Genomic DNA, 16,614 nt, shown 5'->3' on the forward strand with positions numbered 1-16,614 from the left:
GTCTTGGCCCCTCCTATGTTTCATCTACATGCTTCCCCTCAGCGACATCATCTGAAAAACACAGGTTGGGATTTCCCTGCCCCCACAGGGTGGCTTTTCTGGCAGTGGAGGTGGCTTGCCATTGGCCACCAGTGGATCTTCCAGTCCCGCCGAAATCAATGGACATTTGTGTTGCCTGCCGGAAGCGCCACCAGGGAATCCACAGCAGGAAGTCACTTTTGGTGGGATCAAAAGATCCCACCAGGGGGAAAGGAAGGAAAATCCTGGCCACAGCATCTGTATTAATCTGTGCACAACAAGGATAACAAATCCCTACCTAACTCTAGAATCTCCTCTTGCGCTGGAATCCTCTGAGATATATGCAATTACCCATTTCTGGACTCTTGAGTATCTCCAATTTTAGTATTGCTGCTGTTTATAGTCATGCCTTCAGCTGCTGATGTCCTCATTAACATCTCCATCTCTCCTTCTTCCTTTAAAATACTCATTGAAATCTGCCTCTTTGATCAAGCATTTGTTCATAGAGTCATTGAGGTTTACAGCACGGAAACAGGCCCTTGGGCCCAACTTGTCCATGCCACCCTTTTTTAACCACTAAGCTAGTCCCAGTTGCCCTCATTTACCCATATCCCTCTATACCCATAGGTCTATTGCCCTAATATTGCCTTTTGTGGCTATGTATCAAATTTGTTCCATAATCCTCTCGCATCTTCGCCCATTTTATAACTTGAAACATATTATCTGATTACAAGCTGTTTTTAACATTTTTCATCGACTTCAATAGACAGGCCATAAAATTAGCAAATGATCTGATACAATCAATTTCCTGCTAGATGGGTTATCTTTTAAGTATTCTTGATGAACCTCCCCTATATGCTATCAGGCAAACATTTCTGTGTGATCTAATAGAAAATACAAGAGCAATAGATGAAATATTAAATGCAAAAACAGTAATAAATGAATGTCCTTTATATCAGCTGTGAAAGATTTCACAATAATTTAAAATATTTTTTAAAGAGATAACAAATTGCCTAATTTAATTCTCTTAAAATAAGACTTGAAGCTCTTTCTAATTATTCCTGATTTTCATTGGTGTAAGTATCAAACATCAGAAACCTCAGCAAAGAAATTTCTTGAGCTGCTTTCACTCCTTGAATGTTATTTTGCTAGGAATGTGTCAGAAATCCTGAAGAACTAACCAGAAGGGCCTTTAATTTCTAACCAACTTAATGGAAATCTCATTAAGGCATGTTTGCAATGAGGATTGGGTGGAAATATTGGTTTCCTAATTTCCCAGATCCTGGTCAACCAAGATCTATTGGTGGTAGCGAACTCCTACTCAGAAAATCTGTTCTGGTGGATATACACTCTGATAGTGAGCTAGCTTCCCAGGGAGATTTGGATTGTGCACAGCTTTGGAGACTGTTTCCAGGAAGTGGCAATAATGTTTCGCATTCTGCCATAGTTGCTGGCTGGAATTTAACATATATCAAATGATTGATATGTGGATTATATGGAAAGTGTTGTTGTCCCAACCAGCTTGTGCAATGCGGCAAGCCACGAAACCATAATGAAAAATAAGTGATCATGGGAACACCTTGCAAACACCTCTGTTTGGTTTGCAAGTGTCAGCTTGAACTTAAGGTCATTTGGGCGACATGGTGGCACAGTGGTTAGCATTGCTGCTTCACAGTGCCAGGGACCCGGGTTTGATTCCAGCCTTGAGTGACTGTCTGTGTGGAATTCGCATGTTCTCCCCATGTCTGCTTGAGTTTCCTCTGGATGCTCTAGTTTCCTCCTACAGTCCAAAGATGTGCAGGTCAAGTAGATTGGCCATGCTAAACTGTCCCTTAGTGTCTGAAGATGTGTAGGTTAGGGGGTTAATGAGGTAAATAGATGGGGTTGCGAGGATGGGGTGGGGGGTGCGGGCTTGGGTGAGATGCTCTGTTGGAGAGTTAATGCAGACTCAATGGCTTCCTTCTGGAGTGTAGGGATTCTATGATCTATCTTTTAATTCTCTGTCCCATTCCCATCGAATCATAGCCTGTTCACAGCACAGGCAGAAGCAATTTGGTCTCTCATATCTATGCCATCTCACTGCAAGAGCAATTCAGCTGGTCTCATTTCCCTGGAGCCCTGCAGATGATTTTTCTCTTCAGATGCTTAACCAAATCCTTTTTGAAAGCTGCCTTCACCACATTTTCAGGCAGTGCATTCCAGATCTTAACTACTTGTTGCATTAAATAAATTTCTAACTTTCCTTTACTTGTACTCCTTTAACTTTTTTATTTCGGGTGAGACAGTGGTGATTTAATTGCCGCATTGTAAAAGGCTTCCTATCTTCCAGCTTTAGATTCCCAAACATTGCCTGGGATCTGCTGAGTGCAAGCACTGCAACCACAATCATCACTGACCAAAGTAAATGGGTCATGAATGTGACAAGGTAGTGTAGGTAAAACGCTCTAATTATTACTTGTGTTTTGTTGACAGGTAGAAAGTTAATATTTTCTTATAGGTGGTGTGTGTGAAAAGAGAGAAACACATGCAGAAAACAATCAGAAAATACCAAATTCTATATTCACATTGATCCCTTTAAAAAGACTCAAAAATGTGCTGGCTAACATCCACTGCTGTCAGGCATGTTCCCTGTATGTTTGTTCACTGTTTACAGACACTGGGACAGAGCCTTTGTCCTTTATGGGGACAAGCATGAAAATGGGTGGGGGGAGCCTAGTAGCTCCACATGACATAGGAACAGGTCAGTTGCCTGGTGGTGGTGTCATGGCAGCAGACTGGGTAACAGCCCAGTGCTCCAGACAGACTTTGAGGCCCAACTACTTAGATATATCTGCAGCCACAGACTATTGGGAGGGGTTTACTCACCATAATGGTGGCCTTGCAGCTGTGACCAATCTTTAATTCAAAAGCTATACAAGTTGTGAGAGGACACTTCCATCTTGAGATGCCCTCTTTTTCTCGTATCTGAAATGGCCGGCTGAAGTTCTCTTTGTGCTGGAGGGTCTTCCATTGGCTCTGAGAATCTACCAGCCAATTTAGGGAAAAATCACTGCCTGACGACTATTCCACATACATACAGGGTGGGGACCTTTGATCATACCATTAGAGTTTCAACTCAAAAAATCCTGCCCCAGAAAGCTATCTCATATTCAGCCGCTAGCTGTCCCGAGCCTGAGGTTAACCTTCCAAAGTTTGACAAGTTCAAGGCTCCTCCATCACACCAACATGAGATTTAATGACTTACCTATGCTGCCAAAAACACCAGCAACTTTGCTGCAATGCTGTCAAACTCCATTTTTCCTCAACAGTTTTACGAAAATCCAGGACCATTCCCCAGTGTAAATGAAACCCAGGTCTATCCAGCAGATTGCTGCCAAGTGTTGCTCTGCCCCATTCCCCCTCCCAGTATTACCAACTCCGATTGATGCACTTTACATGCCATCTTGTTGTGCATTCTCAGTTAAATGGCAACTGATAGAAAAATGAATAAATAGCTGAAGGAACAAAATAACAGCCATTTTTCACAGAGTAATGACTTAGTTGCGGAATTCAACTGCCAAAGCACCATGAAAATATCATTTAAGAAACACATAATATAATGTAGTCAATTATTATCAGCCAATGGTCATAAATTTGTCAAAAAGTAGTCAATTCTTTGGCTATGTTCTTTGCCACGGGAGGTTACACAAACAACTCCTTTTGTTGGCGGCAGCAAAACTTTTGGTGCACGAAATTAAGATATGTGTACGTCTGACTGAGAGAGGTTTACGAGAGTATAGTTGAGCATCAAATATTTACATACATATTAACTGGTTATTGGTGGGGTCATTTAACGAACAATATGAGAGGCAACACAGCAAGATTGCACACTCCTCACAATAGAACATTGCAGCTTCCTCTGAACTGTGGAAATCAATGAGTTTGCGCAGCGAGGTAGTCGGAGTTGACACCAGAAAGGCCAAGTGTTTGCAGACCGTCAATAAAAAGTGCACAAATTAAATAATTCACATTGTCGAGTTGGTTTAGGCCGGTAAATAGGGTAATTCCATTAAATTTCATACCATTCTGGCACACTTGGATTCTGCGAGCTCTTTAAGCTTTAGTTGTTGAAAGCAGCAATTCTTGAATGGAACCACCCACTGGCGTGGATTACTTATAGTGCAGTCAAATCAGAAAGTGCCTGCACGCTCAGCGCTGTAAATTTCAGAGTTTATGATGCTGTGTAAATTTAGTGCAAGGTATCATAGGATGACAGCGGATGAATGATTAGCAATTGTGACATGTCTGCTGTTTTTACTGCGCGCTAATTAACAGTTAAATCTCAGGTCCTTTACAAGTATTGCGGTAATCTCTTAAAAACTCTGGGTGGTATAGCCTTCAGTTTGATAATGTGACTGTCAGACTTCCTGCCGCGGAACTATTGATCTAACATTTTGCAGCGTGAGGGAAGTCTTCTGAAGGTAAGATCGAGGTGAATGGCTCCAAGTGCTGATTAACTTTACAATGTTTCTCTGTAATTGGGCTAGGAAACCGTAAAGGATAATTATTCAACAATTCTTAATAAATACGTGCTGGTTTACGAAAAAAAAACTTGTGGGCATAATTTATACCTGGAGCTGAGAAGAGTAATGATTCTGAATACATTTTTTAAAAAAATCTTCACTTTAAGATTATCGAATTTAAGTTGCACGATGGGCAAATTTATTACTGCATTCTGAACCTGCCAACTAAATGGGTCGATCAGCGACCAGAATTTGGCGTTTATTTTTGTATCATGCTAACATCCTAGGATCTGTTCAGTCACTCTGTTCTCCTAACATAATATCGCTCTATGACAACTCTCGAGTTGAACCCACTAAACCTGCTGGAAGGGTCGGCCAGATCACCTTTCTTTGAACGCTGAAAAACGTGGGGAGTAAAGAACAATATATGTGCCTATTATTTTACGTGTGTGTGGGATGGTTGCAGTTTCAAAGTTTTATTTCCCATTAAATTGCGCAATGCTAGGAAACATTTCTGGACGCGCGTCAGTGCATTTAGTTAGAGAAATTGGAAGCCTGACATTTCTGCTTCTCCAAGGTGACAGATAACGTGCGGTTGTTGCTTGTTTTGCAACTAGTCGGATTGCTGTTTCCGCTGGAGTTGGTTATTTGTATAAGTTTTTGTTTGAAATCCAGATTGGGGGCCGTCCGTTTAGATAACAATAATATTTTGGCTAGGACACAACACGGAACCTTGGAAGCAGTCTGCTAAGTGCAGTCTGGATTGCTTCCTGCGCGTGGTGCCTGTCAATCGGTGAAGGAGCTGCACGCGATCAGCTGGCCAGCAGCCGCGCTTCATTCCCGCCACACTCTTCTCAATGGCTGACAGCACCTTGATTGAGGAAAGCCACCTTTATGGCTACAAGGAAGGGTTGGAATGGGGATACGAAGAAGGTGAGCGTTTGAACATTTTTAAAAAGCATGTGTACATATTTTGGCAAGATTGATATTCATTTTTCCGGATAAAAATGAAACTTTTCACAAGTTATACGATTTTTAAAAAATCCTGGGGTTTGTTTCCTTGGCGAGGGCTTTATTGCAAACAAATACGTCTGTCTTAATAAAAAAAACTAATTTGCAAATAGTCTTTAAAACTCAATTTGAGTTTGGCAGCTGGTCTCTTCATATGGGCATTTAGTCAATTCTGAGAAGTTTGGTTTACTTATTCAAAAGTCCAAAACTATCTGAAATGCTCAACTAAAGTAAGAAATAATTATTTGTAACATGGGAACTTGCAAGCACCTGCTGCTCCAAATTCAACCTGCAGAAATTATACTTCATTTTTTATTCTAATTTTTCATGTTGCCTGTTTTGACATTCTTAAAGTAAGATTTATGGTCCCATGAATACAGTGCTGAGCTAAAAACGGACGCAAACAAATTTAATTGCTCTATTTTAGGCGTGGAATGGGGACTGTTGTTTCCTGAAGCTAATGGAGAGTATCAGTCTCCTATCAATTTGAACTCCAGGGAGGCGAAATATGACCCTTCATTACTGGAAGTGCGTTTGTCACCAAATTATGTGGTTTGTCGGGATTCTGAAGTTATTAATGATGGTCATACCATTCAGATACTGCTGAAATCCAAATCGGGTATGTAAAACAAATGTGCAAGTTGTGCAGTGGATTATGAAATGTTTGCTTTTGCATATATGCATCTCTCTCTAATGCATTGTTTATTCCTGCATAGATTGAATAATTCAGCAGTTGTTTGTAGTGCCGATGTTCAGGAGCCTCTGCTCCATAATATTTATGAAATAAAAAACAAACTTCCTTTTGTGTGTTATTTGCAGTCAGGCCATTAACAATATTTACTCTACCTCAAATGAAGCGCAGAGGCATGTTTACAGGACTCCCCAGTTTTTTGATGGGAATTTCACACATTCACGTATGTTTTCTGGCGAGGGTGATGCATGTGGATTTGGGTCACATCTGTTCTTTTGTATTAGAATTGATCTGAATGGACACAGATTTGACTCTTAACCTCAAGCTGCCCTATTGTATCAGCACGCACAACCTGTCCTTTTTTTTATTTTGTCAAATCAGTTTTCAAAAATAGCTGAACAAGGAAACGGTTTTTAAAGATATATAGGCGTATGTTACGGAACATCTTGTGGCTTTTCAGTCCCTATTAAAATATATACATATTTGATTCCAACCAACATGTTAAAAGAAGAATTATCAGCTGTTTGCAAAATGAAGCCACTAAAAATAATAAAAGGTTAGAGAATCAATTTTTATGTCATAGCACCTGGTGATCAATAAGTCAAGAAAAAAAACTTGCATTATATAGCACTTTGCAAACATGTGAATATACAAAGATGAAGGACAAGCAAATATCAGCTGGTCTCATTATGCATTTTTTTTACCGTTTCTTGCACTACATGACCCTAATCATATTCCTTTGCTGCCTACCCCCTTCAACTAATCATCTAAACTCCTGGAAGTACCCCCTAACAACAATTAACTTGATTGTATGCTTATAACTTGTACTCCATGGTCCCCTTTAAACTATCTAATCCACCTGGTCCAAATTTAATCTAATTTTTGCATTATTGTGAAAGCCTTCATTTAAATCCTAAGAAATAGGAGAAAGAGTAGACCATGTGGTGCCTTGAGCCTGTTCTGCTGTTCAATACATTCATGACTGATCTTCTGCCTCAGTGTCATCTTTTCCCATCCATTCCCCAATATCCCTGAGAGATCAAAAATCTGTCTACCTCAACCTTAAATATATGCAACAATGGAGCGTCCACAATCCCCCAGGATAGAGAATTCCAAATATTCACAACCATTTGAGTCAAGAGGTTTCTCGCCATCAATGCTGAATAGTCAAACTAAGACTGTGCCCTCATGTTCTAGATCTCCAGCTTGGGTAAGCAACCTCCCCTTTGATGTCTGCATTTTATATTAAAGTAAAGATCTCCAGCTTTTGTAAATATATTGTGATAACTAAAGGCCTTGGATATTGTTGTAATTGTTCACTGAGCCTTTATCTGGCCACAAAATAAACCTGCTCTGTGAGTGGACTGAATCTAGATAAACAGTACAAACCAAGACCTTGTATCAAAGACAATATAGTGCTGTTTTGTATTTAATTATCCTGGCCAAACTCCAGCATACACATGTACTTTGGATTACTTGCACAGCACCAGTAATGAGCCTTCAGCAATTTATGTACTACAACACCAAACCACCTCTTTTATTTTGATATTTTTGAATTATTGTCACATGTATTAACATAGTGAAAAGTATTGTTTCTTGCACGCTACACAGACAAAGCATACCGTTTGTAGAGAAGGAAATGAGAGAGTGCAGAATGTAATGTTACAGTCATAGTTAGGGTATAGGGAAATTGCAATTTAATGCAAGGTAAGTCCATTCAAAAATCTGACAGCAGCAAGGAGGAAGTTGTTTCTGTCAGTTGGTACATGACCTCAGACTTTTGTATCATTTTCCTGACAAGGTGGAAGGGATAATATCCAAGGTGCGTGGGGGTTCTTAATTATGCTGGCTGCTTTGCCAAAGCAGCAGGAAGTGTAGACAGAGTCAATGGATGGGAGGCTGGTTTGTTTGGATTGGACTACATTCATGACCTTTTGTAGTTTCTTGCAGTCTTGGCAGAGCAGGAGCCAAACAAGCTGTGATACAGATACACCATAGAAAGTGTTCTTTCTGGTTGTTAAAGTTGGTGAGAGTTGTAGCTGACATGCCAAATTTCCTTAGTCTTCTGAGGAAAGTAGAGGCGTTCTTGGGCTTTCTTTACTATAATGTTGGTATGGGGGGACAAGGACAGGTTATTGATGATCTGGACACCTAAAAATCTGAAGCTTTCGACCCTTTCTACTTCGTACCCATTGATGTAGACAGGGGCATGTTTTCCTTTAAGCTTCCTGAAGCCAATGACAATCTCCTTCATTTTGTTGACATTGAGGGAGAGATTATTGTTGCTGCATTAGTTCATCAGATTCTCTATCTCTTTCCTGTACTCTGTCTCATCATTGTTTAAGATCCAACCCACTACGGTGGTGTCATCAGTAAACTTGAAAATTGAATTGGAGGGGAATTTGGCCACATGGGTGTATAAGGAGTATAGTAGGGGCTGAGAACACAGCCTTGTGGGGCACCAGTGTTAAGGATAATTGTGGAGGTGTTGTTGCCCACCCTTACTTATTGAGCACGTGTGCTTGGCATTGGCCTAAATCTCATGGCTAACGGTATATATAGAGTGTGTGTGTGTGTGTGTGTGTGTGTGTGTGTGTAGACAATTGCTATACCTGGACCAATTTGCTCCACTGCATCTATATCCACATTGAATTTGTTTTTTATTATCCCAATGCCCAAGTATTCTCTAAAATCTTTCTACCTTTTACATTAACTTTCCTGATGCCTCCATTCAGATTAAGGTGATGAAAAGCAATAACCCTACTATCAGTTCCCTACACTAGCAAGTAGTCCCTATGCAGTACGAGAATGGAATAATTCCTTAAATCCAAAGTCTCCCAGCTAATATTACAGAACACAATCTTATTGTTTACACTTTTTTTTCAAGGTGTAAAGTTTTCACTGTTGCTATGGAGGCAAACATTGCAACCAATCAATCAGATTGCTCATAACAAAGGCTCAAAAACATCCTTAAGGTAGCGGGTTGGATTATACTTTCTGGTATTGTTAGTTGATGTACCAATTGTTGACCAGGGCACTCCCTCTACTTTGAATAATGCTGTGGTTTCTTAAATTCACCTCCAGCCGGTATATAGGCCTTGGTTTAAAGTCTCATTCAAAAGGAGACTCTTTTTACAATGCCATACTTCCTGAAGGAGGATCAAGCATTTTGGGTTGAGTTGCTGATACTATCTGGAATCCAATCAGGAGAAAACTAATTGTGGAAAGCAGCAGATGAGAAATCAAGTTATTTTCCAATTGGTTCACAAAATATCTCTCCCATCCTATGTTGCTATCCAGATTGAGTTACTGCACAAGATTTCTCATTTTTGTGTTGTCAAAAGGAAGAACGAAACTTATTCAAGTAGGGCATGATAAACCAGAAGAGAATTTGTTCTGGCTTTTCAATAATTCTATATGCTCAATGAGAAAAGTGCTGTATAATTTACAGTTTAAATTCTGTACTTAATTACCTGGTCTAATTTTGTCACATTTTGATTTTAAAGCACTTAATTAATGTACTATTTTTAACTCTATTGTGGGGACTTCATTTTTCTTTGTCCTAGCCTACTTTCTAGGTCATGTTATGACCTGAAAATGTAGCTTATTTGAGTGTTTATATACAGTTTCTATTGCTCTTTGATGTATTTGGTTCAAATAATCCTGAAGTATCTTGTATTCACTAAGGATGGCTTCACTGTAAATGAAAATGCTGTGACATATATTGTGTGTTAAATCTAATATCCGTAGACAATTTGAATTTTAAATTTACAGCAAAGCGTCTTGATCTGTTGCAGTTTTAACTGGTGGCCCATTGCTTGTCAATCATGAATATGAATTGCATGAAGTTCGATTTCACTGGGGTAAAGAGAACCAGCGTGGCTCTGAACATACTGTTAATTTTAAAGCCTTTCCCATGGAGGTGAGTGTCAGACCAAAGCAGACATTTGTGAATAGTTAGTGGCAAGCTTGAAGTTTGAGAACACCCCTTTGGTTATTGTATTTTTACTTATTTTCAACTGACAATCAATTTTTTTTTCATACATTGTGGAGTCAATAATATCTTTTCTGTTACCACAGCTGAACACACATTTCTGAGCTTGCCTTGAAGAAGTAGATGCTGAATCCTGGGTTACTCTGTAGAATTCTTTGGGTTATCTTGTCTTCTCCCGTTTTGCCTGCTGCCTCTCCCCCACCCCCAGCCAAAATTCTTGGGCATTAATTCATTACTTTTGCCTGTTTATCCACTAGACTCTCTTGTGTATCTTACTGCTCTTGGATGGGCGGGTGTTAGGTAGAAGATGAGTTGAAAGGTGCTGTGGGGTCCTCATTTCAGTATCACAATTTAAAAGGCTGGGAGAAATTAAGTATTTTTCTTTAAAGGGTTTTTATTGGTAAGAAATTTATGTTGACTGTGCGCCTTGAATTTGCACTTGATTTATTTGACAGCTAGAAGTAATAGTTTGTTCTGGAGTGCCCCATGGACCACGTAACTCATTCTTGTAAGTCACTTACTTGTGTTCCCGTTTAAGCAAGAGCCATCTGTTCACAGAAATAATCTGCAAGGTGGGGACATCAGATTTATACTTTAAAAATGGGGTCAATGAGTGGTGCAGCTGGAATATTGGAATTGGGTGACAAGATCACTGGGTTTGTGAAACTTGCTAAAATAAGGATTGCATTTTGTGAATTGTCTGCCTAATGGTAAAAATAGTCATGCTCCCCTTGGACTAGTTAATTTGTTGTGGGTCCAGACGTTGACAGTGTACCACTAGTTGAAGTTTTTGCTTAAAAATTTGGAAAGGTGCCTGAGTGAGTGGATTATTTAATATTCCATTATGTGGTCCTGGCTTATGTGTTAGCTGCGGATGCAGAATGCAAGATGGCTGTTCAATTGAGCAGCAGCAGGGTCTATGGAAGAATGCCTAAAAATGACATCTTGTCCTCATTGCGTTGCATCAAATACAAGTACCTGACTACCATGAAAAAACATGATTGCCCTCTACTGTTGCAGTTTGTGTCATTTGGCACAACACCTGGCTAGGACATTCCTAAGTGCAGCAAGAAAAAACACTGTTCTATTTTCATGAAGGCATACTGACCTGGCAGACCTGAAATAGTCCCAAAAGCAATTAAGAATATGTTGATTTAACCTTTCGTATGAGCCTACCTTCTATATCTTTTTGGGACAAGACTTACAAAAATAGCAAAAGATTTTGACCATAATAAATTCTAACACATAATGTTTTTATAAATTGGGGCATGGAGTAAAAGAGCATTGAAGTAATAGATTTGTATAAATTAGTGATTGGAGCAGAGTGCTTGGACATAGAAAGGACATTAAAGCCAAAGAGCTCATTGCTGCAAAGGGGCTATAAAAAGTGATATAGCTAATATTTTTACATTTTTGAAGGCAAATAGAGAAAGTGAGATTGTCATCAATTTAAATGCCGTCAGAATTGAGGATAGAAGTTTGGAGTTGAGACTTGTTGGAACATGAAATACTTTGCCACTAGGAACTCAGCTAGAGTCTATGGCTGGGATTTTTCAGCCCTTCTCGTTAGCAGGATTTTCCAGTCTCACCTGGAAATGGGGTGGCATGGCACAGTGGTTAGCACTGTTGCATCACAGTGCCAAGGATCTGGGTACAGTTCCTGGCTTGGGTCACTGTCTGTGTGGAGTTTGCCCCTGTGTGTGGGACTTCTCTGGTTTCTTCCACAGTCCAGAATATGTGCTGGTTAGGTGCACTGGTCAAACTAAATTCTCCCTCGATGTACCTGAACAGGCAACTAGGAGATTTTCACAGTAACTTCATTGCTGTGCTAATGTAAGCATAGTTGTAACACTAATAAATAAACTTAAAAAAAAGTTCCCCACAGCAGGTTCCCTGGTGGCATGATTGGCGAGTAATGCAAATAGCCATTGACTGCTGGTGAAGTCAATGATGAGCCACCTCTGCTACCAGAAAGCCCCTGCCAAGAATCCCTGACCTATCTGTCAAAGAAAAGTGAATAAATAATAGGAAGAAAGAGGGCCAAAATCAAAATTCTGATTAAGCCACTTGCAATGCATTTTTAAAAATTGGGAGAAATTGGAGAGGGATTTTTTTTTATCAGCATTACCAATGGCCAAAGTGAAACATGGAAAAAGGAAGAGAATCTGTGGCAAGGCCTGATTATTTAAAAAAAAAGTCAAGGTGAAACCAATAAAAAAAAACATAAGGCTTGAATCTGAGAACAAAAATTCACAATGAAAATGTGAGTAACCTAACCTTTTCAAAGCCAGATGAACACAGTGACGTAAATATAAGTTTTAAACAGCCAAAATGAGATCAAAACAAATATCCCCAAGGATATTTGGATAGATATCCCCCAAGGATAGATAGTACTTGCTGAGGACTAGAAAGAACATCGGAGGCACTGACAATCATTATGATGAAATAATTGGATATTGTGGCATACGAGTAGATAAGAAACAGATGAAAGTGATTGTAGCTGAAAGCTTAATAAAATAGACAAAGGCAATTACAGTGGCATTAGTTAACTCTGCCATGTAAGGTAATAAAATTAATTATCAGGAGTAAACGTGAGAATAGTCTATACAATATGGATTCAGAAGGGGAAGATCTAATCAACCTTGAGTGATAATCCAAGTTTTATAAAGTCCTATGACACAAAATTCCCTCTGATAGGAGTACCTACCTCCCATGAGTAATATAATTCAAAATATCACATCTTAAATCAAATGATCAAAAATCTGGTCAGAGGTAGGTTTTAAAGAGAGTCTTAAAGGAAGAAAGTGATGTAGGGAGGGAGTGCCAGGGCTTGGATAACTGAAGCTATTGCTACCAATGGTGGAACAACTATAGTAGTGAATATACAAAGCCAGTATTGAGAAGAGTGCACCTATCAAAAGGTTATGAGCTGAAGGGAGCAGCAAAGTCATGGACGGATTTGAAGAGGGGTGATGGGGCAAAATGGGGGTGGCACAGTGGTTAGGTCTAATGCCTTGCAGCACTGGACCCTAGAATCCCAACAGTGTTCAGAAGAAGCCATTCAGCCCACCAGATTTGCACAAACTCTCTGACAGAACATCTTACCTAGTCCCGATCTCTGTAACCCATACATTTCCCATGGCTAATCCATCTAACCTACAAATCCTGGGACACTTGAGGGGCAATTTAGCATGGCCAATCCACCTAACCTGCACATCGTTGGAGTGTGGGAGGAAACTCACTCTGACATGGGGAGAACATGCAGACAGTCACCCAAGACTGGAATTGAACCCAGGTCCCTAGCAGTGAGGCAGCAATGCTAACCACTCTGCCACCATGCTGCCCTCGATAGGGCCTGGGTAGGACGCTCTGTCAGAGTCAGTGCAGACTTAATGGACTGAATGGCCTCCTGTACTTCTATATATGATGTGATGCACTTCTATATATGATAAGATTTGCTGTGTTAAGAAATCAGCTGAGTTTTGGATGACCTGAAGCTCGGGGAGTAGAATTTAGCAGATCAGCCAAGAGTGCATTGGATTATTCAAATTTAGAGGTAACTAAAGCACAAAAGAGGGTTTAGCAGCAGATGAGCTGAGACGAGGGCAAAATTAGGCAATACTAGGAAATTGGAAATTGTCAGTTGTGGTGATGCTGTTGGTCTGTGATTGCAAGTTCATCTCTGGCTCAACTATGACACAAGTTGCAAATAAATTGGCTTGATGTCACACTATTGCCAGGAAGAGGGATGTAGTTGGTAGCTCGTGAATGGAATTTGGATTGCAGCCTGAAAAGAATAGCTTCAGTCTAACAATGTCAAGTGGAAGAAATTTCTTTTCATTCAATATGATTTGTTTGATAAATGGTCTGAATTTAGCAATAGTGGAGGAGTTGAGAGTGATGGTTAGGAGTTCTGTCATCAGAATGTGTGAAAACTAATGCTGCGCCTTCAGATGTAGATGCGGAATAGGAGAGGGTCAACAATAGCTACTTGGGGGACACCAGAGATAATGGAGGAGGGATGTAGTTGCATTGGAGGTGGTTCACTAGGTTGATTTCCAGAGATGAGGGATTTTTGTTACAAAGAGAAATTGGGCAGTTTAAGCCTATACTCAAGCGTTTAGAAGAACGAGAGGAGATCTAATTGAGGTCTTCAAGGAGGGTTGAGAAGGTAGACATGGATTGTAGGAAAACCTAGAACAAGGGATCATTGCTTTAGGATAAGGGGTAGCAGATTTAAAACGGGAAGAAATTATTTCCCGAAGGATCTGAGTCAGTGGAATTCACTACCCCAGAGTGTGGTGGATGCCAGGACTTTGAGTAAATTTTAAAGAGGAGGTTGACATATTAATTAATAAGGCTTTGAAGGACTATGGTGAACAAGCAGGAAAGTGGAGTTGAGGGTGAGATGCGATCAGCCATGATCCTATTAAATGGCAGCTGCTGGAGGGGCTAAATTGCAATGAGGAAGATAAGCCAATGCAGGTGATTTTTTTTGGCTGTGATTAGAAAAGAATGAAATTGGGTGAGAGCAGTTCCACCCAACTAGACGACAATGGAGAGGTGTTGGAAGAAAATAATATGGTCAACTGTGTCAAAGTCTGTAGGTTAGCTGAGCAGGACAAGGAGGGGAAGTTTACCTCTTTCATAGTCACAGTGGTTGTGAGAGATGTTTTGGTACTGTGGCAAGGGTGGAAACTTGTTAGGAGGTTTGTGACGTGAAATTCTGAAAAAGATGGAATGAATTTAGGAGATCATAGTTTAAGGGCTATACTACTGTGCCTAAAATATTCCATAGTACTATGTTTAAAATATTCCAGAAAGCATTCAGGAATCAACCATGTTGGAGAGGCTCTGAAATCACTCATTGGAGAGGCAGCATAGTGGTTAGCACTGCTGCCTTACCGCGCCAGAGACCTGGGTTCAATTCCAGTCTTGGGTGACTTCTGTCTGTGTGGAGTTTGCACTTTCTCCCTGTGTCTGCATGGGTTTCCTTTGGGTGCTCTCTTTCCTTCCTCTGTCCAAAGATGTGTGGGTTAGGTTGATTGTTCATGCTAAATTGATCCTTAGCATCAGGGAGATGAGCATGGTAAATGCATGGGGTTACTGGGCATGTGCTGGGTGGAGTTGTTGTCAATGGCCTCTTTCTGCACTGTGAGGATTCTATGACTATTATGCAATTAGCCATAGGCAAAGTGTAAAAATATCCCCTGGTTACCATTAGATGTTGTCAAACGATGTTGTATGGACTATGGCAGTCAAACTCTGCGTACAAGGCGATGTGCACATGACCTATGCCACCTTATAGACACTAATGATTAGCTCTTGGAACATTGAATGCAATGGGGGAATTTTCCCATCCCACCCACCGTGGGAATCATAGCAAGTGGGGACTGTGACACAGGTCTGTTAACCTCAGGTGGGATTTTCTGGTTTTGAGGCAAACACGACCAGAAAATTCCGTCCTATGATTAAGTTAGTTAATATGTTCAGTGAAGTGCATTTGGAAGTTATGGCTTATGTTTCTTGTATTTCCTGATCCTGAAAGACGCCCCCCTGTCCCCCTTATATTTCCTGATATCGAAGTGTCACTAAATTTCTTCTGACACTAAATTACTGAAAATGGGGTTGGCACTGACTGCCCTGGACGTATCTTGCACTGTAGATTTCATTGCTTAGTCTCCAAATAAGGCTTGCTTTAATTGCTTTACAAAGGTCTACATTATTTCCATTGTTGCCTCTGAAATGAGGTGGACCTATGCCCTGCAGCAGACCCCTCTCCCACTTTTTCTTGGCCCCATCCCAAAAGAACCTAAGTATTACTTGCGACTAAATTATTTGATAATGACTAATCTTTTGAGCTGCTGAAGCTTGTCATTGTCTGCCACAAATATAGTGGGGTCAACACTGGTGTGCTTGGGAGGGTGAATTTGACTGCTGTAATTGTGATACAATTAGAAGATTTTGTTCTCTACAGATTTTTAATTCAAATGCAAGATTTAAAATTGTGCTTTATTGTAAGATTCATTAGACAATACTTATGCTTTATTTTAAACATTCTAGGTTCAAACAGCAAACTGACTTTGAACTGTTTTTGTTTTAAAAATCTTATTTCTGCAATACTTATATTTTCAGCTCCATCTTATCCATTGGAATTCTACTTTGTTCAAAAGTATTGATGAAGCTTTGGGGAAGAAAAATGGGATAGCAATCATTGCCTTGTTTGTCCAGGTAACTATTCAATTGTAGACAAGCATACTATTTACCTTTGCCCAGATAGTATTAGAAAACAGATTATTTAGCTGCTCTTGGTTACTTATCACAGAAATCTAGTGGCAGTTCACCTGATAACAGCTTCAGTTGGAAAATGCTTCCAAAAGGTGGGAAACAATTTAAAA

The 16,614-nt window shown here is 40.1% G+C and overlaps 1 protein-coding gene across 1 annotated transcript in view; it reads left to right on the top strand.

Annotated features, from left to right (window-relative positions):
* The first annotated feature begins 5,288 nt into the window (after positions 1-5,288).
* Positions 5,289-16,614, top strand: part of ca8 (carbonic anhydrase 8 (inactive)) — a 61,871-nt gene continuing 50,545 nt past the window's right edge. The window contains exons 1-4 of the mRNA XM_080194905.1: positions 5,289-5,453; positions 5,959-6,150; positions 10,020-10,144; positions 16,352-16,447. Of these exons, the coding sequence (XP_080051031.1) occupies positions 5,378-5,453; positions 5,959-6,150; positions 10,020-10,144; positions 16,352-16,447 (489 nt within the window). The 5' untranslated portion in view covers positions 5,289-5,377. The remainder of the gene's footprint in view (positions 5,454-5,958; positions 6,151-10,019; positions 10,145-16,351; positions 16,448-16,614) is intronic.

This window comes from Carcharhinus amblyrhynchos, chromosome 8 (assembly GCF_965287045.1).
Source record: "Carcharhinus amblyrhynchos chromosome 8, sCarAmb.v2.hapA, whole genome shotgun sequence".
NCBI classification, from domain to species: Eukaryota; Metazoa; Chordata; class Chondrichthyes; order Carcharhiniformes; family Carcharhinidae; genus Carcharhinus; species Carcharhinus amblyrhynchos.